At 37.1% G+C, this 16,536-nt stretch overlaps 1 protein-coding gene across 4 annotated transcripts in view; it reads left to right on the top strand.

Moving 5' to 3' along the window:
- Nucleotides 1–16,536, top strand: part of SBF2 (SET binding factor 2) — a 464,799-nt gene that overhangs the window by 377,730 nt on the left and 70,533 nt on the right. For 3 of the 4 annotated variants that reach the window (XM_036859912.1, XM_036859909.1, XM_036859911.1), the window contains exons 18-19: nt 12,081–12,251; nt 14,963–15,225. In XM_036859912.1, the coding sequence (XP_036715807.1) occupies nt 12,081–12,251; nt 14,963–15,225 (434 nt within the window). The remainder of the gene's footprint in view (nt 1–12,080; nt 12,252–14,962; nt 15,226–16,536) is intronic. The other variant, XM_036859910.1, reaches the window with a different exon arrangement.

The raw sequence follows: 16,536 nt of genomic DNA, 5'->3' as shown, positions 1-16,536 counted from the left end.
GAATCTTTAGATAAATTTAGAGGAACTAACATTTCAACAATATTGAATCTTCCAATTGATGAATGAGATCAATCTCTCTATTTATTTAGGTCTTTATTATTTATTTAGGTCTCTCAGCTTTTATAGTTTTCAGTGTCCAGGTTTTAACATATTTTGTCAGGTTTATTTAACCCCTAAAATATTTTAGGTGTTAAAATATTTTAACAGGGGGCTTCCCTGGTGGTGCAGTGGTTGAGAATCTGCCTGCCAATGCAGGGGACACGGGTTCGAGCCCTGGTCTGGGAAGATCCCACATGCCGCGGAGCAACTAGGCCCGTGAGCCACAATCACTGAGCCTGCGCGTCTGGAGCCTGTGCTCTGCAACAAGAGAGGCCGCGATAGTGAGAGGCCCGTGCACCGCGATGAAGAGTGGCCCCCGCTCGCCGCAACTGGAGAAAGCCCTCGCACAGAAACGAAGACCCAACACAGCCAGAAATAAATAATATTTTTTAAAAATATATATTTTAACACCTAAAATATTTCATTTTTTATGCTATTATAAATGGTTTTGGTTTTGTAGTTTCAGTTTTCATTGCTAGTACATAGAAATACAGTTGACCCTTGAACAACACGGGAGGCTTAGGGGCACCAATCTTTTATGCAGTCAAAAATCCACATATAACTTTACAGTCCACCTTGTGTATCCATGGTTCTCTGTTCACGGATTCAACCACCTACAGATCATGTAGTACTGTAGTACATATTTAGTGAAAAAATCCACATGTAAATAGAACCGCACAATTCAAACCCATGTTCAAGGGTCAGCTGTACAATTTACTTTTGTATATTGATCAAGTATCCTGCAACCTTGTTTAACTCATTTAACAAGTAGTTTTTTTGTAGATTCTAGCAGATTTTCTGCAAAGACAATGATGTTATCTACAATAAAGACAGTTTTACTTCTTCCTTTCTAATCTGGATGCCTTTTATTTGTTTTTCTTGCCTTATTTCACTGGCTAGAACATGCAGTACAGTGTTGAGCCTGTACTCTTCCTGATCTTAGGGGAAAAGCATCCAGTCTTTCACCATTAAGTATGATGTATAGCTGTAGGTTTTTCATAAGATGCTTTTATCAGATGGAGGAAATTCTCTTTTATTTCTAAATGCTAAGAGTTTTTATCAGGCATTTCGTCATATGCTTTTTCTGCATTTAATAGTCATATGGTTTTTCTCTCTCAGTTTGTTATGGTGAATTACACTGATTGATCTCAAATATTAAACTCACCCTGAGTTCCTAGGATAAACCTCACTTGGTCATAATGTACAGTTGACCCTTGAACAATGTGGGACTTAGGGGCACTGACCCTCCTCACAGTCGAAAATCCACATATAACGCTACAGTTGGCCCTCTGTATTCAAGGTACCACATCCTTGAATTCAGTCAGCCACAGATTATGTAGTACTGTAGTACATATTTAATGAAAAAAATCCATGTGTAGGGCTTCCCTGGTGGCGCAGTGGTTGAGAATCTGCCTGCCAATGCAGGGGACACGGGTTCGAGCCCTGGTCTGGGAAGATCCCACATGCCGCGGAGCAACTGGGCCCGTGAGCCACAACTACTGAGCCCGTGAGCCACAACTACTGAGCCTGTGCGTCTGGAGCCTGTGCTCCGCAACAAGAGAGGCCGCGATAGTGAGAGGCCCGCGCACTGCGATGAAGAGTGGCCCCTGCTCGCCGCAACTAGAGAAAGCCCTCGCACAGAAACGAAGACCCAACACAGCCATAAATAAATAAATAAATAAATAAATAAATAATTAAAAAAAAAAAATCCATGTGTAAGTGCAGTTCAAACTTGTGTTGTTCAAGGGTCATGTATTATTCTTTTACTGTATGCTATATTTGATTTGCTAAAATTTTGTGTAGAATTTTCGCATCTGTGTTCATGAAGCATATTGGGCTTTTTAAAAATTTTTATCGAGGGACTTCCCTGGTGGCTCAGTGGTTAAGAATCCGCCTGCCAGTGCAGGGGACATGGGTTCGATCCATGATCTGGGAAGATCCCACATGCCATGGAGCAGCTAAGCCCCTGAGCCACAGCTACTGAGCCTGCACTCTAGAGCCCGCGAGCCACAACTACAGAGCCCGTGTGCCACAACTACTGAAGCCTGCGTGCCTAGAGCCCATGCTCTGCAACAAGAGAAGCCACTGTAATGAGAAGCCCACACACCGCAATGAAGAGTAGCCCCCGCTCGCCGCAACTAGAGAAAGCCCACGCACAGCAATGAAGACCCAATGCGGCCAAAAATAAATAAATTTATTTTTTAAAAAAAGAAAAGAAAATCTTGTATAAAATCTTTATCAAAATATAGTTGATTTACACATATTGGTTTATTTTTGTAATGTCTTCTGGTTTTGTTATTAGTATAACACTGACCTCATAGAATGAGTTGGGAATTATTCCCTTCTCTTAGATTATTTGGAAGAGTTTGTGTTGAAGAGGTATTAGTTCTTTCTTAAAAGTTTGGTAGAATTCCTAGTGGAACCATGTGTTGAGAGTTTTCTTTGTGGGAAGATTTTTTTACTCAAATTTCAATTTCTGTAATAGATATGGGCCTATTCAGGTTATCTGTTTTCTCTTGTTTGAGGTTTGGTAGTTTGTATAAATATCTTTCAAGGAATTTGTCCATTTCATCTAATTTGTCAATATTGTCAATAACAAAGTTATTCATACTATTTATGATCCTTTTAATATCTGTAGAATTTCTAATAATGTTACTTCTCATTCTTGATAGTGGTAATTTTATCTTTTTTCTTTTTCTAAGCAGTCTGACTAGAGATTTATCAATTTTATTAATCTTTCCAAAGAACCAGCTTTTGGTTTCATTGGTTTTCTTTATCGATTTTCTGTTTTCTGTTTCATTGATTACTGCTTTAATCTTTATTAATTCCCTTCTTCTGCCTGTTTTGACTTTAATTTGCTTTTCTTTTTCTAATCTCTCTAAGTATAAGCTAAGGTCATTGATTTGAGACCATTCTTTTCCAATACAGGCATTTATTGCTATAAATCTCCCCCAAAGTATTGCTTTAGTGGCATCTCACAAATTCTGATATGTTGTGTTTTCATTTTCATTTAGTACAAAGTATTTTCTAATTTCCTTTTTTATTTCCCCTTTGATCCATGAGTTATTTAGTTTCCAAATATTTGAAGATTTTTCTAGATACCTTTCTGCTATTGATTTCTAATTTAATTCCGTTTTGGTCAGAGAATATACTTTGTATGATTTGAATCCCTTTAAATATATTAAGACTTATTGCCCAGAGAGCAGGTTTTCTTGATAAATGTTTTTTATGCACTTGAAAAGCGTGGGTTTTTTGCTGTTGTGCTATCAATGTCTATCAGGTTAAGTTAGTTGATAGTGTTATTCAAGTCTATTATATCCTTGCTGATTTTCTGCTTACATTTCCATTAATTACTTAGAGATATTGAAATCTCCAACTATAATTGTGCATTTATTTCTCTTTGCATTTCTATCAGATTTCATTCATGTATTTTGAAGCTCTCTTGTTTGTACATAAACACTCTGGGGTTTTATGTCTTCTTGATTAATTGACCCTTTACCATTATGAAATGACCTTCTTTATCTGTGGTAATGTTCTTTGCTTTGAAATCATCTTCTATTAACATAGCCACACCAGCTTCCTTTTGACTAGTGTCAGTATACTATATATTCTTCCATCTTTTTTTTAAAGTAAACTTTCAGAGCATTTTGACATTTACCAGAAGTTGCTAAGGCAGATAGTTTCCATGTGTACTTGCGCAGTTTCTCCTGTCAGCAACCTTTTTTTTTTTTAGGTGATAAAATGAAGTATACATAACAACCTTTTTTAAAAGTTTTGTTGAGATATAATTCACATGCCATAATAATGCACCCATTCAAAGTATACATTTCAGTGGTTTTTAGTGTATTCCCTTTCACCATAAGCAATTTTCAAACATTTTTATTACTACAAAAAGAAACACCATACCCATTAGCTGTCACTACCCATTTCCCCTCATCCCCCGAGCCCTAGGCCACAACAAATCTACTTCCTATCTCTATGTATTTGCCTGTTCTGGACATTTCACGTGAATGAAGCCATGCAATATGTAATCTTTCATAACTGGCTTCTTTTACTTAGCATAATGTTTTCAAGGTTCATCCATGGTATAGCATGTATCAGTACCTCATATTTTTTTACTGGCACGTATTACATTGTACATATATACTACATTTTATTCATCAGTTGATACACATTTGGGTTGTTTCCATCTTTTAAATTGAGATATAATTCATATATCGTAAAATTTACTCTTTTAAAGTGTGAAAAGGGCTTTCCTTCTCTATGTAGTAGGGGGTTTCAGCTTTATCTGATCTTCAACATTTGTTACTGCTTATAAATCCATTTTATGACATCTAAAATTTTATTAACATCATTTATCTGGTGTCTGTTTTCTCATTCTTTTTGTTCTTGTATATTTAAAAATTGTTTTTCTTTTGCTGTCATTTCAGTGGAGTTCAGGGAGCAAAAGAATATTCAATCTGCCACATTTAATTTTAAAATCTCTTAAAATTATTTTTGAAGAAGGAAAATAAATTGTTCAAAATTCCATTACCTTTAATTCATTTTCATTTTGTCTTTTTCCTCCCAGTCTTTGTGTACTTACAGACATAATCATAGCATAATTGACTTGTTTTTCTGAAATATAGCATAAGCACTTCATTCATAAGCACAGTATCATACTAACCACTTTAATGGTAGCATAATATTCTTTTGTGTTAATAATATACCATCATTTGTCTAACCTTTTATCTCTATAGTTAGACATTAAAATTGCTAACTTTGGAGAGGGTATAGCTATTAAAGATAATGCTATAATAAACATTTTTGTTGAGCTTTTGGGCCATTTGCAAGTACACCTAGTAAGAACTATGACTCACCAAATTCCTCCATTTCCTGTGCCAGGACTCACTGATGCCTTTATTCTATTGCTCCTTTTGCAGTTACACCTCAGAGAAAATACCTTGTTATGTATCTACTAGACTTTTTGCTGATTATATTCTCCCAATCAGGTCCTTTATCCTCCCGGTTTACAGTGCTGTTATAAACAACATCATTAGGTTCATCAGTCCACAGTTTCCAGTAAACACTTATGGATAGATTTTTTTTGGCTTGTTTCTAAACAGGTTTAAGAATAGTTAAATCAAATATGTTTTAAAATCTGTGAGTTTGTAAAAATATGAATTTAAAAAAGAAAAAGTAATTGTTCATCTGTAATAGATGCTGGAAAAACAAGTCTTTTTTTTATTTTTGGTGTTTTTTTGTTAATTTTTTAAATTTATTTTTGGCTGCATTGGGTCTTTGTTGCTGTGCATGGGCTTTCTCTAGTTGTGGCGAGTGGGGGCTACTCTTCATTGCGGTGCATGGGCTTCTCATTGCGATGGCTTCTCTTGTTGCAGAGCACGGGCTCTAGGTGCATAGGCTTCAGTAGTTGCAGCACGTGGCCTCAGTAGTTGCAGCATGTGGGCTCAGTAGTTGTGACTCACGGGCTCTAGAACACAGGCTCAGGAGTTGTGGCACACGGGCTTAGTTGCTCTGTGGCATGTGAGATCTTCCCAGACCAGGGCTCGAACCCGTGTCCCCTGCATTGGCAGGTGTATTCTTAACCACTGCACCACCAGGGAAGTCCCCAAGTCATTGTTTTTAAAACTGATAAATGAAGGGGTAAAATCATGTTTTTATCCTGCTTTCTAATATACACTATATGTTTGGGTCTCCAAACAGTTGATGAGGGGAAGTTTTTCTTTATAGAAATATTCTAGCTAATCAGTGAGGAAGTAATGGTAGAATGAAAATATTAGTATTTTATTGCTCCTAATGATTAATGAATCTAGGCATTGACCATCAATGGCCTTTAATATTACAGAAAGAAAGACAACCAGATTTGCCTCTTACAATAGTATCTCCATGAAATATTCTTGCCAAACAATCAAGCCTGAATCTGATCATGCTTCTAGATCCAACTACCAATTTACAGGAAATGCAGAGGACAAAAGAATATGTCACATGAGACCATTGGGATGCAGTCAGCAACCACCAGACGGATGGAAGTTCTGTTGGACAAATAATCCAGTTTCTTCAAAAAATAGATTGCAAGTGGTGGGAAAAAAAGAGAGGCAGACAGACAGGTAGAGAAATCTGTAGATTAAAAACAACCTCAGAGATATATAAACTAATGTAATATATGGACCTTATTTGGGTCCTTCCTGAGTCAAACAAACTGATTGTAAAAAAGAATAAAAATAAAAAACAAGGAAAAAAACAAAGAAAAACTTTTTAACATTTATAAGATATATTAAAAATTTAAACACTGACTAGATATTTTATATTAAAGAATTGTTAATTTTTTCAAATAGTAGATTTGTAAAAAGTCTGTGTGAAATAATTTCTCATTAGAAAAATAACCAATGTACAATAACCCAAAAATGTTTATTGGTACAGATAACAATGGGAATATTTCTTAGGCTCCTCTCAAGTAGTTCCAGGAACAACTATTAAATAGTACTGAAACTAATAATCGAAGTTGACAGTTGACATGAACCATTTTTTATAATAGCTAAAAGGTAGAAACAATACAAATATCCATTAACAGGAACAAGGAAATGCTATATATTCATACAGTGGAATTTCACACAATAGTTAAATTGTGATTAAGAAATTAAATTCTTAGCTAAACTACCTGGGTTTGAATCCCAGCTCTGGTTCCACCATTTCCTGGCAATATTCTCTTGGACAAATTACTTAACTTCTCTGTGCCTCAGTTTCTTCCCCTTTAAAACAAGGGTAATAATAGTACTTATCTCAGTGGATCATAAGATTGCTATAAATACTAAGTAGACAAATATATATAGTGAGAGATCAGTACAAGTTAGTTATAATAATAATAATTATTATTATTATTACCTTAATAAGTCTAGCAACATAATACGTGAAAAGCCAAGTGGCAGAATAAAACACAATATGGTACCATTTATATAAAGTTTAAAAACCTACCAAAAAGGGGCAGGGATTTAGATCCTGTTTTGTGTTTTTAGGAATACGAGACCCAGGCAAAGGACTTGACAACAAGCTAGTATTTGATTTCTACTAAATTCTGGGCCACAAAGGAAAGAAATTGATTCATCCTCTCTTCTCTCAATATTTACTAAGCAGCTTCATACAGAGAATCATTAGAAGGATACGTGGTTTAAGGACTTCAACCCTGTCATTCCAGCTACTGACACCGGCACATCAAATGAATACTGGGCAATGCTTGTGAATGAATATACTTCTTGTGTAGAAATTTTGTGCCTGGATCTTCTAAGCAGCCCAGGAGAGGTTTAGACTATTACGCATTTGCGTTTACTTGCACTCTTCAGTATCAGGTAGTAGAACAGGAAAAACTATGGTAGATTCTCACATTACCTCCGTTTAACTAATTGGATTACTCACCTTTCTGTAAACCCCACTGACTAATGAACACAGTATTCATTGTTGTAGGCCACTCTCTTTCTGTCCCTTCTGAGTTGTTTGTTTACAAAGAGCCAGGTGTTGTGTCCCAATTAATTATATAGTTTAATTAAATATTACATAAATCAATGAAATATAAGATGTATACTTTGAAAAGCATTAATAAGGAATAAAATGCAATATAATCCTGTATATTCTTTATGGATATAAACAGGTATAAAAACATAAATAGGAATGAAAAATACCTAATTCAGGATCATTGTTGCCTCTAGGATAGGAGAGAAATGGGATCAACAGAGGTACACAGTAGGCATCAACCAGATCTATAATGTTGTATGTCCTTTGTTTAAAAAAAATGCACAAAGCAAATATGTTTAAGATGTGGTTAAGAGTTGATAAATATAGGTTTTGAATACACGTTTTTCCCATTCCTGTCTTCCTTTTGTTTGTCTCTCAAGACTAAGCATTTCACCAGAGTTCATCAGAAAATACTCAGAAGTTAATTCTTAAAGTGACTTAATATGTGGACTTCACAGGCCAGTATAGAATCATAAAAGGGCTGGCTGGCACCATCCCTGAACTGTGCAGTAGGGTACACTTGTATTCCAGTGTCCAGAACTGGATAGGAAATACCCAGCAATTTAAACAGTGAATCTTTGTATTCTAATTATTCTTTTTAAGAACATGACATATTTATGGAATCACTCCTCCCAGGAGCTTTTTCTCCTGAAATCTGGCTTCCCTCTGAACTCCCTAATTGAAGCCTTGGGCCTGGAGAGCAAACGTATCTAGCCAGACAGTCCTTAGACAGTCCTCTCATACTGATATCTTAACCTTCCCTTGACCAACTCGTCTCTGAGATGACTTGTATCCATTTATTTGGATTTGAATCTGGCCTGCTGGTTAATGAGCCCCGTGAAGTTTATTCTCCATATCTTGTCCCATGCTGGGTTTCCTTTGAATGCTTTGTGGCAAATGAATGGCATTTCTTAATCTAGTACCTTCAGAGCTATTTTTTCTAGATAAGGAAGTCAACGCATTCTTAAACATCTCATAAAATTGCATGGCAAAATATCACTTGTTTATTTAGGATAAAATCATAAGAGTTATTATGAAATGTAAAGTAAATATTATTGCCAAAATTGAAGAGGAAAAAAAGATGCCATTTGACAACAGTATCACCACCACCCTCAAACCTTCAGTGTGGATTGAGTCTCATCTGTGTACAAAATAAAAGGTCATAAAGCTGGCATATGGGCCAATTCGAGAAACCATCTTGGGAGAGTCTTTTTTTCCAAACCAAAAAAGTGATCAGAATCATGAGATAGTTTTATCTACAGGTGCTTATTTTCTTTGTTTACTAAAACTACTATTAACACTATCATAGAACATAATGAATCTGAACCACTAAGCAATATCATTGCATCTTTCTCTAGATAATTATAGTTTTGTTTTGTGAAATATCTTAGTTTTTGTATCTTACAGAAATGACATAGAATAATGGAAAACCTTGTCTCTTTTCCCTATTCTTCTACCCATCTTGCTGTGTGACCTTGGGCAAATCCATTTTCTTTATGGGGTCTCTCAAATGTACAGTGAGGGCATGCAGTATTCACCTTCCACCCAACTTTCTAGCCCAGTCAGAATGCATGGCTCCATTTTTGCAATTCTTATTTTAAAAAAGCCTTATATGGATGGAATCTAGGCAGAATAAGGTGCTACTGCCCTCTGCTGGCCCTAAGAACACACCTACCCACCAGTGCAGTGGCTCTGCCCATCTGAACAGCAAGGAACTCAGTGCCCCTTGCTTGCACTTGAGAAGACATAGCAGGAAACCACAAAGAAAGGAAGCACATTGCATCTTTGGAAAAATAATAATATTTAAAGTATTGGGGAATTAATGATTTCTTATGCATGTATCAGATGCCATCACCATTTGTGACTGACTTGCCACCAAAAAGTGCTTATCCTATATTCCCTTCACCTTGCTGTCGTTCTCGCCTAGTAAACAAGCTGTGGGTTCTGACCCTTTGGGCCACTGTCACTGTTACACCATTTTTCTGCCTTGGAACACATTCAGTCCACTTTTGTTCAAAAGATTTAGGGAAGTTTTTACATATTCACTTGTAGTTTGTGAATAAACAGGTAGATAATAACTGGTATGTGCCAAGGAAAGTGAATATGCAGCATCAGTGAGAAAACTGCTGAAAGAGGAAGGCAGGGCTTCATTAGACTCTCAGATTCCTACAGCGCTCTGTCAAGTTGTAATAAGAGATTTATAATTAATTATAACTTTCTGTTTTGTTGATGATCCTAAAAGGACTACATGTGAGAAACTGATAAGGATTTGTTAAGAGCTCAGTTTTTCTGAGCTCATCTATATTAATATAATTTCAGAACTCCAAAATATTAGAGTCTGTTGTTACATTGTGTTTGTAAGAAATGGTGCTGCCTCTAACTATACTCAAGGGAAAGGCAGTTGAGAATTATGCTTTTACCTTGTTTAAATTTTATGTCTTTAAACTCTCTTTCACAATAGGCCTGTGCACTGCCACTGAGGTCATTGTTATTTCTTAGAGTGGTTGGGGCAAAAAAAAAAAAAAAGTTCAACCCACATCCCAAGTGTCCTCAAGCAGAGTATAGAAGGAGTATGTGACTCACAGTATCTGTGGCTCACAGAACCACACACATTTTGTCCTTGATTCCCATAGGTAGAGAGTAGCTGTGTCTTAAATGAGCAGTCTTTGCACAGCTTCCCCTTGGGGATCTCCTGATACTTGCTTCATGGTCAGTTCCAGCTTATAGCCCCTAAAAGAGTTATGGACGATCATCCCAACAGCAGTGCATAGGCCTATCTTGAAAGGGACTTACATATGGGATGCAGAAGTACACAGACTCTACTAGGCAAAATCACAGCCACCCCACTTCCAACTATATAAGTACTAAATTTCATGGTATACATGGTGCCTATTCCAGTTGTAGGTTTAGTCTGTTCTGAACCAAGAAGGAAATTAGCATGTACTGAGCATATAATTTTTACCAGGAATCTTATACATTTGTTATGCATCCCTAAGAAATGAACCAACTTTTTGCTACATAACTGTTATGTATATAACCTTAATAGTGATCTTCAGTGTCCAACATTTTAGAAGAGAATTCGCTTATTAAATTACTTCAAAATAAAACTTACATTATCAAAAACTTTAGCTCTACTGATAGAAAACAAATTAACTCAATTCTAAAGAATAAAACGGAAGAAAAATTATCTGTCTATTGGAAGTATTATCAGGTATTTGCTGAGAAATAATGGATTTAAAATTTTTTGAAACATCTTTAACTTTTAGAGGTGAAAGCAACAGCTATGGAAAGGTGACTCAAATCATTTACTGAAGTTTGGCAATTGTAAGTTGTCTGTAAAATTTAAAACGCAGCATTAATTAAAATCATATCAGAAGTTTCAAGGCAGAATATTACTTTGGGAAACAAAATCCTAAAGTAAAGGAAAAAAACAGATAGTTGTGCTAAACAGTACTTAATTTATTTATGATTCGCTTTCAGTTTCTTTGCAAGATAATTTGCTATAGTAAAAAGAGCAGGGACTTTGGAAACAAACTTTGTGCTTGAAACCTAGTTCCACCACTTATGTAATTGCTCTACGGCCTTGGGCAATCACTTAAACCTTGAATTTCTGTTTTTTCTTCTTTAAATTGGCAATAATAATGTGCATCTTACAAGATTTTTAGTATAAATGAGATGCATAAATATTTATGAAGATCCTCAAGTGACTGCAGAGTTAGTTTTCTTTCCCTCTGTTAATCACAGAGTAGGGTTTACTCTTACTTAGAAGCCCAGCAGGAAGTTCTGGAAAGGAAGGTTTGGTTTGAGATTACCTTCCCACGCCCAGACTTGGTTACCAGAAAATGCCCCAGAAGCCCGGGACAGTCATCTATGGATTATGTGAGCCAGACAGCAGCCTCGGTAGGGAGGTAAATGGCTGGAGTGAGCAGGAGGGAGGGTGCAATTCCTCTTGAGTCCCAAATTCATGATATGCCCTCATTCTGTGTGCAAGGCGAAGCTGTAGGCTCACTCGCATTTCAATTAGTGTCCCCCTAACCCCACCAAAATGTACTCTACTACCAAGTAGAAGAAATTTTGAATTATCTGGAGTTTTATATTTAGGTTGTCATGAATTTTATTATATGTCCTAATTGTAATAAGAGCTACCAACTCTACAGTGCTTGCTGTATGCACACAGTACAGTGTTTAGGTACTTTTCATATATTCTCTAATTCATATAATTCCTTTGATTTTTAGCTGTTGCTAAAATATCCATTTTAATAGATAAAGTGACAGAGACCCTGAAGGATTTGATAGCAAGCCCAAAGTTGCCAGTTAAAAATATGTAAGTTGCTGATTGCTAAGCTTGTACTGCCATAAGATATTGTTTAGATTAATCCTTTTATCACATTCATGATTATCTGTGGCCCCTGTAACCTTCTGAACTGTCATGACTCTGTCAGCCCCATGGTGATGTATATTGTGTGTTCTCACAGAAACTGGCCCCTGGAGTCAGCCAGTTTGCTTACACCTGTGTACAGGACCACCCCATTTGGACGAATCAGCAATTTTGGGAGACAACCTTTTACAATGCGGTGCAGGAACAGGTTCGATCCCTGTATCTCTCAGCCAAGGAAGACAATCATGCCCCACATCTGAAGCAAAAGGTAAGATAAAGAAAGGTACTTGTGTGGGGCTGGGGTCCTGGCTTCAAGGAAAGCTTACTCAGGTATTCCCAGGGCCAAAGGAAATCTAGCCACTTCCTACCAGTGTATTTGGGGTTTACTTTAGGAAGCCCTCTGGTGAGCATCTTTCTCCTGTTGATTTCTGACATTTTTTTCCATAATAACTTCTTACTACAGTTCTATAGCACTAGAATTGTTTTATTGTATTTTAATAAATAAGAATTCCCTGGAAACAATTATAGGAAGTTGAACAGAAAGAATAAACCTAAAATACCTAGGCAGATGTCTTTATGCAATTAACTTCTTGAAGAAATGTCAAATTAAAGTCAGTTGACTCTAAAATAAATGCTCAAAAGTATGCCAGCAATAAATCTAGGTCTTCTTTTAGGAGTATTCTATATGTTTCCATATATTTTTATCACCATAAAATAAATTTAAGGAAACTATCAAGAAAATAGTTTAAAATAAAGAAAATTGGTTTTAATTTGAAAGAGCAGTTTAAATTTTTCTGAAATTTTGAAATGTCATACACTAGCTGTCTGGTCTTGGGCAATTCACTTTACCTTTCTGTGCCTTATTTCTACATTGGTAAAATCAATAGATAAGATTATTGTAAGATTTTAATGTCTAATACAAGTAAAGGACATTGAAGAGTTCCTGGCACATACTAAATAATAACTGTTAGAAATTACTGTCCTCATTAATTGAACTTAAAGCAGCACTAAGGGCTGATTATCAGTGTTGATTCACTTGAAGAGTAGTTTTTTTTTTCAGTTTTTTTAATTTATTTTTTTATTGAAGTATAATTGAAGAGTAATTTTTTTTTTAATTTTATTTATTTATTTATTTATGGCTGTGTTGGGTCTTCGTTTCTATGCGAGGGCTTTCTCTAGTTGTGGCAAGCGGGGGCCACTCTTCATCGCAGTGCGCGGGCCTCTCACTATCGCGGCCTCTCTTGTTGCGGAGCACAGGCTCCAGACGCGCAGGCCCAGTAGTTGTGGCTCATGGGCCCAGTTGCTCCGCGGCATGTGGGATCTTCCCAGACCAGGGCTCGAACCCGTGTCCCATGCATTGGCAGGCAGATTCTCAACCACTGCGCCACCAGGGAAGCCCCTGAAGAGTAATTTTTAATCCTATTTGCTGGGCTAATACATTGCTGCTGATCCTTTCCTCCATTTTAAATTTGCCTTATATTATGTGAGATAAATGAACCTCGATAGCTAACTGAAACTACCTAGTATTCACATATTTCTATGACCTCAAGTAATTTTAAACATATTATTGATCTATTATTGAGTATGATAAGAACAGAAACTTTAATAACAAATAGCACTATATGACATCTATCTGATATTTCAAATTATTGTTGTACAGTTAGCTTTAATTGTTTTCTCTTAATTTAAAACTCTGATTTTTCTTTCGAAACACCAGATGCACTTGGAAAAGGGGTAACTTGTAGCAGATCCAAAGAGTATTAGCTCGAAATCATATTCTAGAAATAATTGGCCTGGTGGGGTGCTTCTGATAATTTTTAAAGAAGATGTGGTGCTAACATTGGTATATCTCAAAAACGTTCATAGAGCAAATACATGTCACTGCTTCTGTGTCCTCCATTCTATAAAAGTCTGTCTCTGAGCCCCAGTTTAGGTATGAGTGAGACTATAGATATACCAGTTCTTCATAAGCTGTAAAGTGCTGTGCAGATGTGGGTTACTGCTGTTGTTTAACTCTTCAGCCTATAGGAAACCCCTCTTAAAAATCCCATGGACACCTATATACCCATGTGGTGATAATGTTTGATTCCCATATTTACAAAGAAACCTAGCTCTATTTTTTTGTGACTTTGGTCATTCTATCTTCTTCTCCAAAGAGCAGAAGAAAAGAAACATAGCAGAGTATTAGAAAATACTACTGGCACATTTGACCTGAGCATTAATAGGTACTTCAGGTCAACAATTTGTTATAACTGGCAACTTGAAGGGGATAGAGCCATAGAGATAAATCAATGCAGTGAAATGTTAGCAATGAGAAGTGTGTTCATCTTTGTTTTGCTGCTGCTTCCTTGGGTTTGTCATGTGGTTCCATTCAAGGCCTGTTGGAGCTCAGAAAAAAAGACCAGGTTTCATGTTGTTGTTGTTATATTTTGTTTATATATTTTCATTTTTACTGACATAGGTATTTGATAGATGAATTATTAGAACATCTTCCATGTTTTTTGAAGCTCATGTGAAGTGATAGATTTGGATTTTTTTTAATTTTTATTATTTTTTTTTAATTTTGGCTACGTTGGGTCTTCGTTGCTGCAGACAGGCTTTCTCTAGTTGCGGCGAGCGGGGGCCACTCTCCGTTGCAGCGCACAGGCTTCTCATTTGCGGTGGCTTCTTTTGTTGCAGAGCACGGGCTCTAGGTGCGAGGGCTTCAGTAGTTGCAGCACGTGGGCTCAGCAGTTGCGGAACACAGGCTCTAGGGAGCATGGGCTTCAGTAGTTGCAGCATGCGGGCTCAGTAGTTGTGGCTCACGGGCTCCAGAGCAGAGACTCAGTAGTTGTGGCACACGGGCTCAGTTGCTCTGCAACATGTGGGATCCTCCCGGACCAGGGATCGAACCCGTGTCCCCTGCATTGGCAGACGGACTCTCAACCACTGCACCACCAGGGAAGTCCCAGATTTGGATATTTTTGCTTTGGTTTTTAGGGTAAACTGCCTGATGACCAATATCAGGAGAAGACAGCAATGGACCTGGCAGCCGAGCAGCTACGCCTTTGGCCTACTCTGAGCAAATCAGCTCAGCAGGAGCTGGTGCAACGTGAGGAAAGTACTGTCTTCAGTCAGGCCATTCACTTTGCAAACCTCATGGTCAATCTGCTAGTTCCACTAGATACAAGTAAAAACAAGCTCCTAAGAACGTCAGCACCAGGAGACTGGGAAAGTGGGAGCAACAGCATTGTCACAAACAGGTACCAAATGTGGACACACAGAGACCCTCCTATTCTTCTTGGCTTAGCACAGAATATAAAGTATTTCGGGTAAATATTGCTGTACATATTTCAAAAATTAACCATTTTCCTCATCTTCAGACTTGCTCAGCTTTTCTCTATTAAAAGACTTTCATACATCCAACTATTGTTAATCATCTCCCATACTCTCTTCTCTTTTATGACCTCTGATTTTTCAAATGTCTCAACCACTACTGATCCAGCCCTTCAGTTACTTTCCACCACAGCAATTTACAGAAAGCACTCTGGAAAATTACTAATGAACTCCTTCTTGTCAAAGTGATTACTTGTTTCTTGGCCCTCCTTTTCCTCAGTTTATCCATCGCATTTGCCTATAATCATGTCCTCAACCATTCCTTGCTCTTAACCCTACTACTTCCCATACCACTGAGAATAAAACCATAAGGCCTAACAGGATCTGGCCCCTGGCTATTGCTCAGACTTTATTTCCTATCACTCTTCTATCAACGAAACTGGTATCCCTGTTCAACATTCGAGGCATGATACTGCCTCAGGGCCTTTGTACTTCTTGTTCCTGCAATCTGGAATACTCTTCCTGAAATAGGCATAAGAATCACCCCCTCACTTCATTTAGTTCTCTGCTCTAATGTCACCCACCCAGAGAGGCCTTCCTGACTTCCCTGTCTTAAGTAACACATCTATCACTTGCTCATACCTTTTTTTTCTTTCATGACATTTTCTACAATCTGATTTACATAGTGAGTGGCTAAGGCACCTAAGTTCGTTAATGCTTTGGGATGGTGTGATGGCCAAATTCACTGGTTTGCTTTACTTCTAACACTGATTCAGCTAATGTGGTTGGATTTGGAAGAAAGAGAAGTGAGTAGTTTAGAATTGACAGTGAGTCTTTTCCATGACTATCAGTCTAAAAGAAATCATAGGAGGCAGGAGTATTTATTGAATTTAAAAAAAAAAAAAAAAAGCAACACGGGCAGGTTATTACACTTTCACATCTGCTCCATTTCAAATTTATTCCCTTCTTTTACATGATTTTTATCACCTACAGACAAATGATGGCTTCAAAGTGACCAAAATGGTTGTGATTCACTGACAGAAAGAAAAATATTGGCAAGAGAAGGGTTCATAGGACAATTTTGTTCTTCCATTTGGAAAAATACGCTACTTGCTGAAAAAAGTTCTTTTACTTTGCCTACCAGGGACATGTCCCCCGGTTGCCAAAGGCCAAAGATAGCCATATTACTTTGTCTGGCTCCATGTGGCAATTAATTTGGAAGGACAAGTTTTTTTAGA

This window comes from Balaenoptera musculus, chromosome 8 (assembly GCF_009873245.2).
Source record: "Balaenoptera musculus isolate JJ_BM4_2016_0621 chromosome 8, mBalMus1.pri.v3, whole genome shotgun sequence".
In the NCBI taxonomy this organism is placed as follows: domain Eukaryota; kingdom Metazoa; phylum Chordata; class Mammalia; order Artiodactyla; family Balaenopteridae; genus Balaenoptera; species Balaenoptera musculus.
Note: the sequence above shows the minus strand (reverse complement) of the source record. Positions and strands in the feature narration are given on the sequence as shown.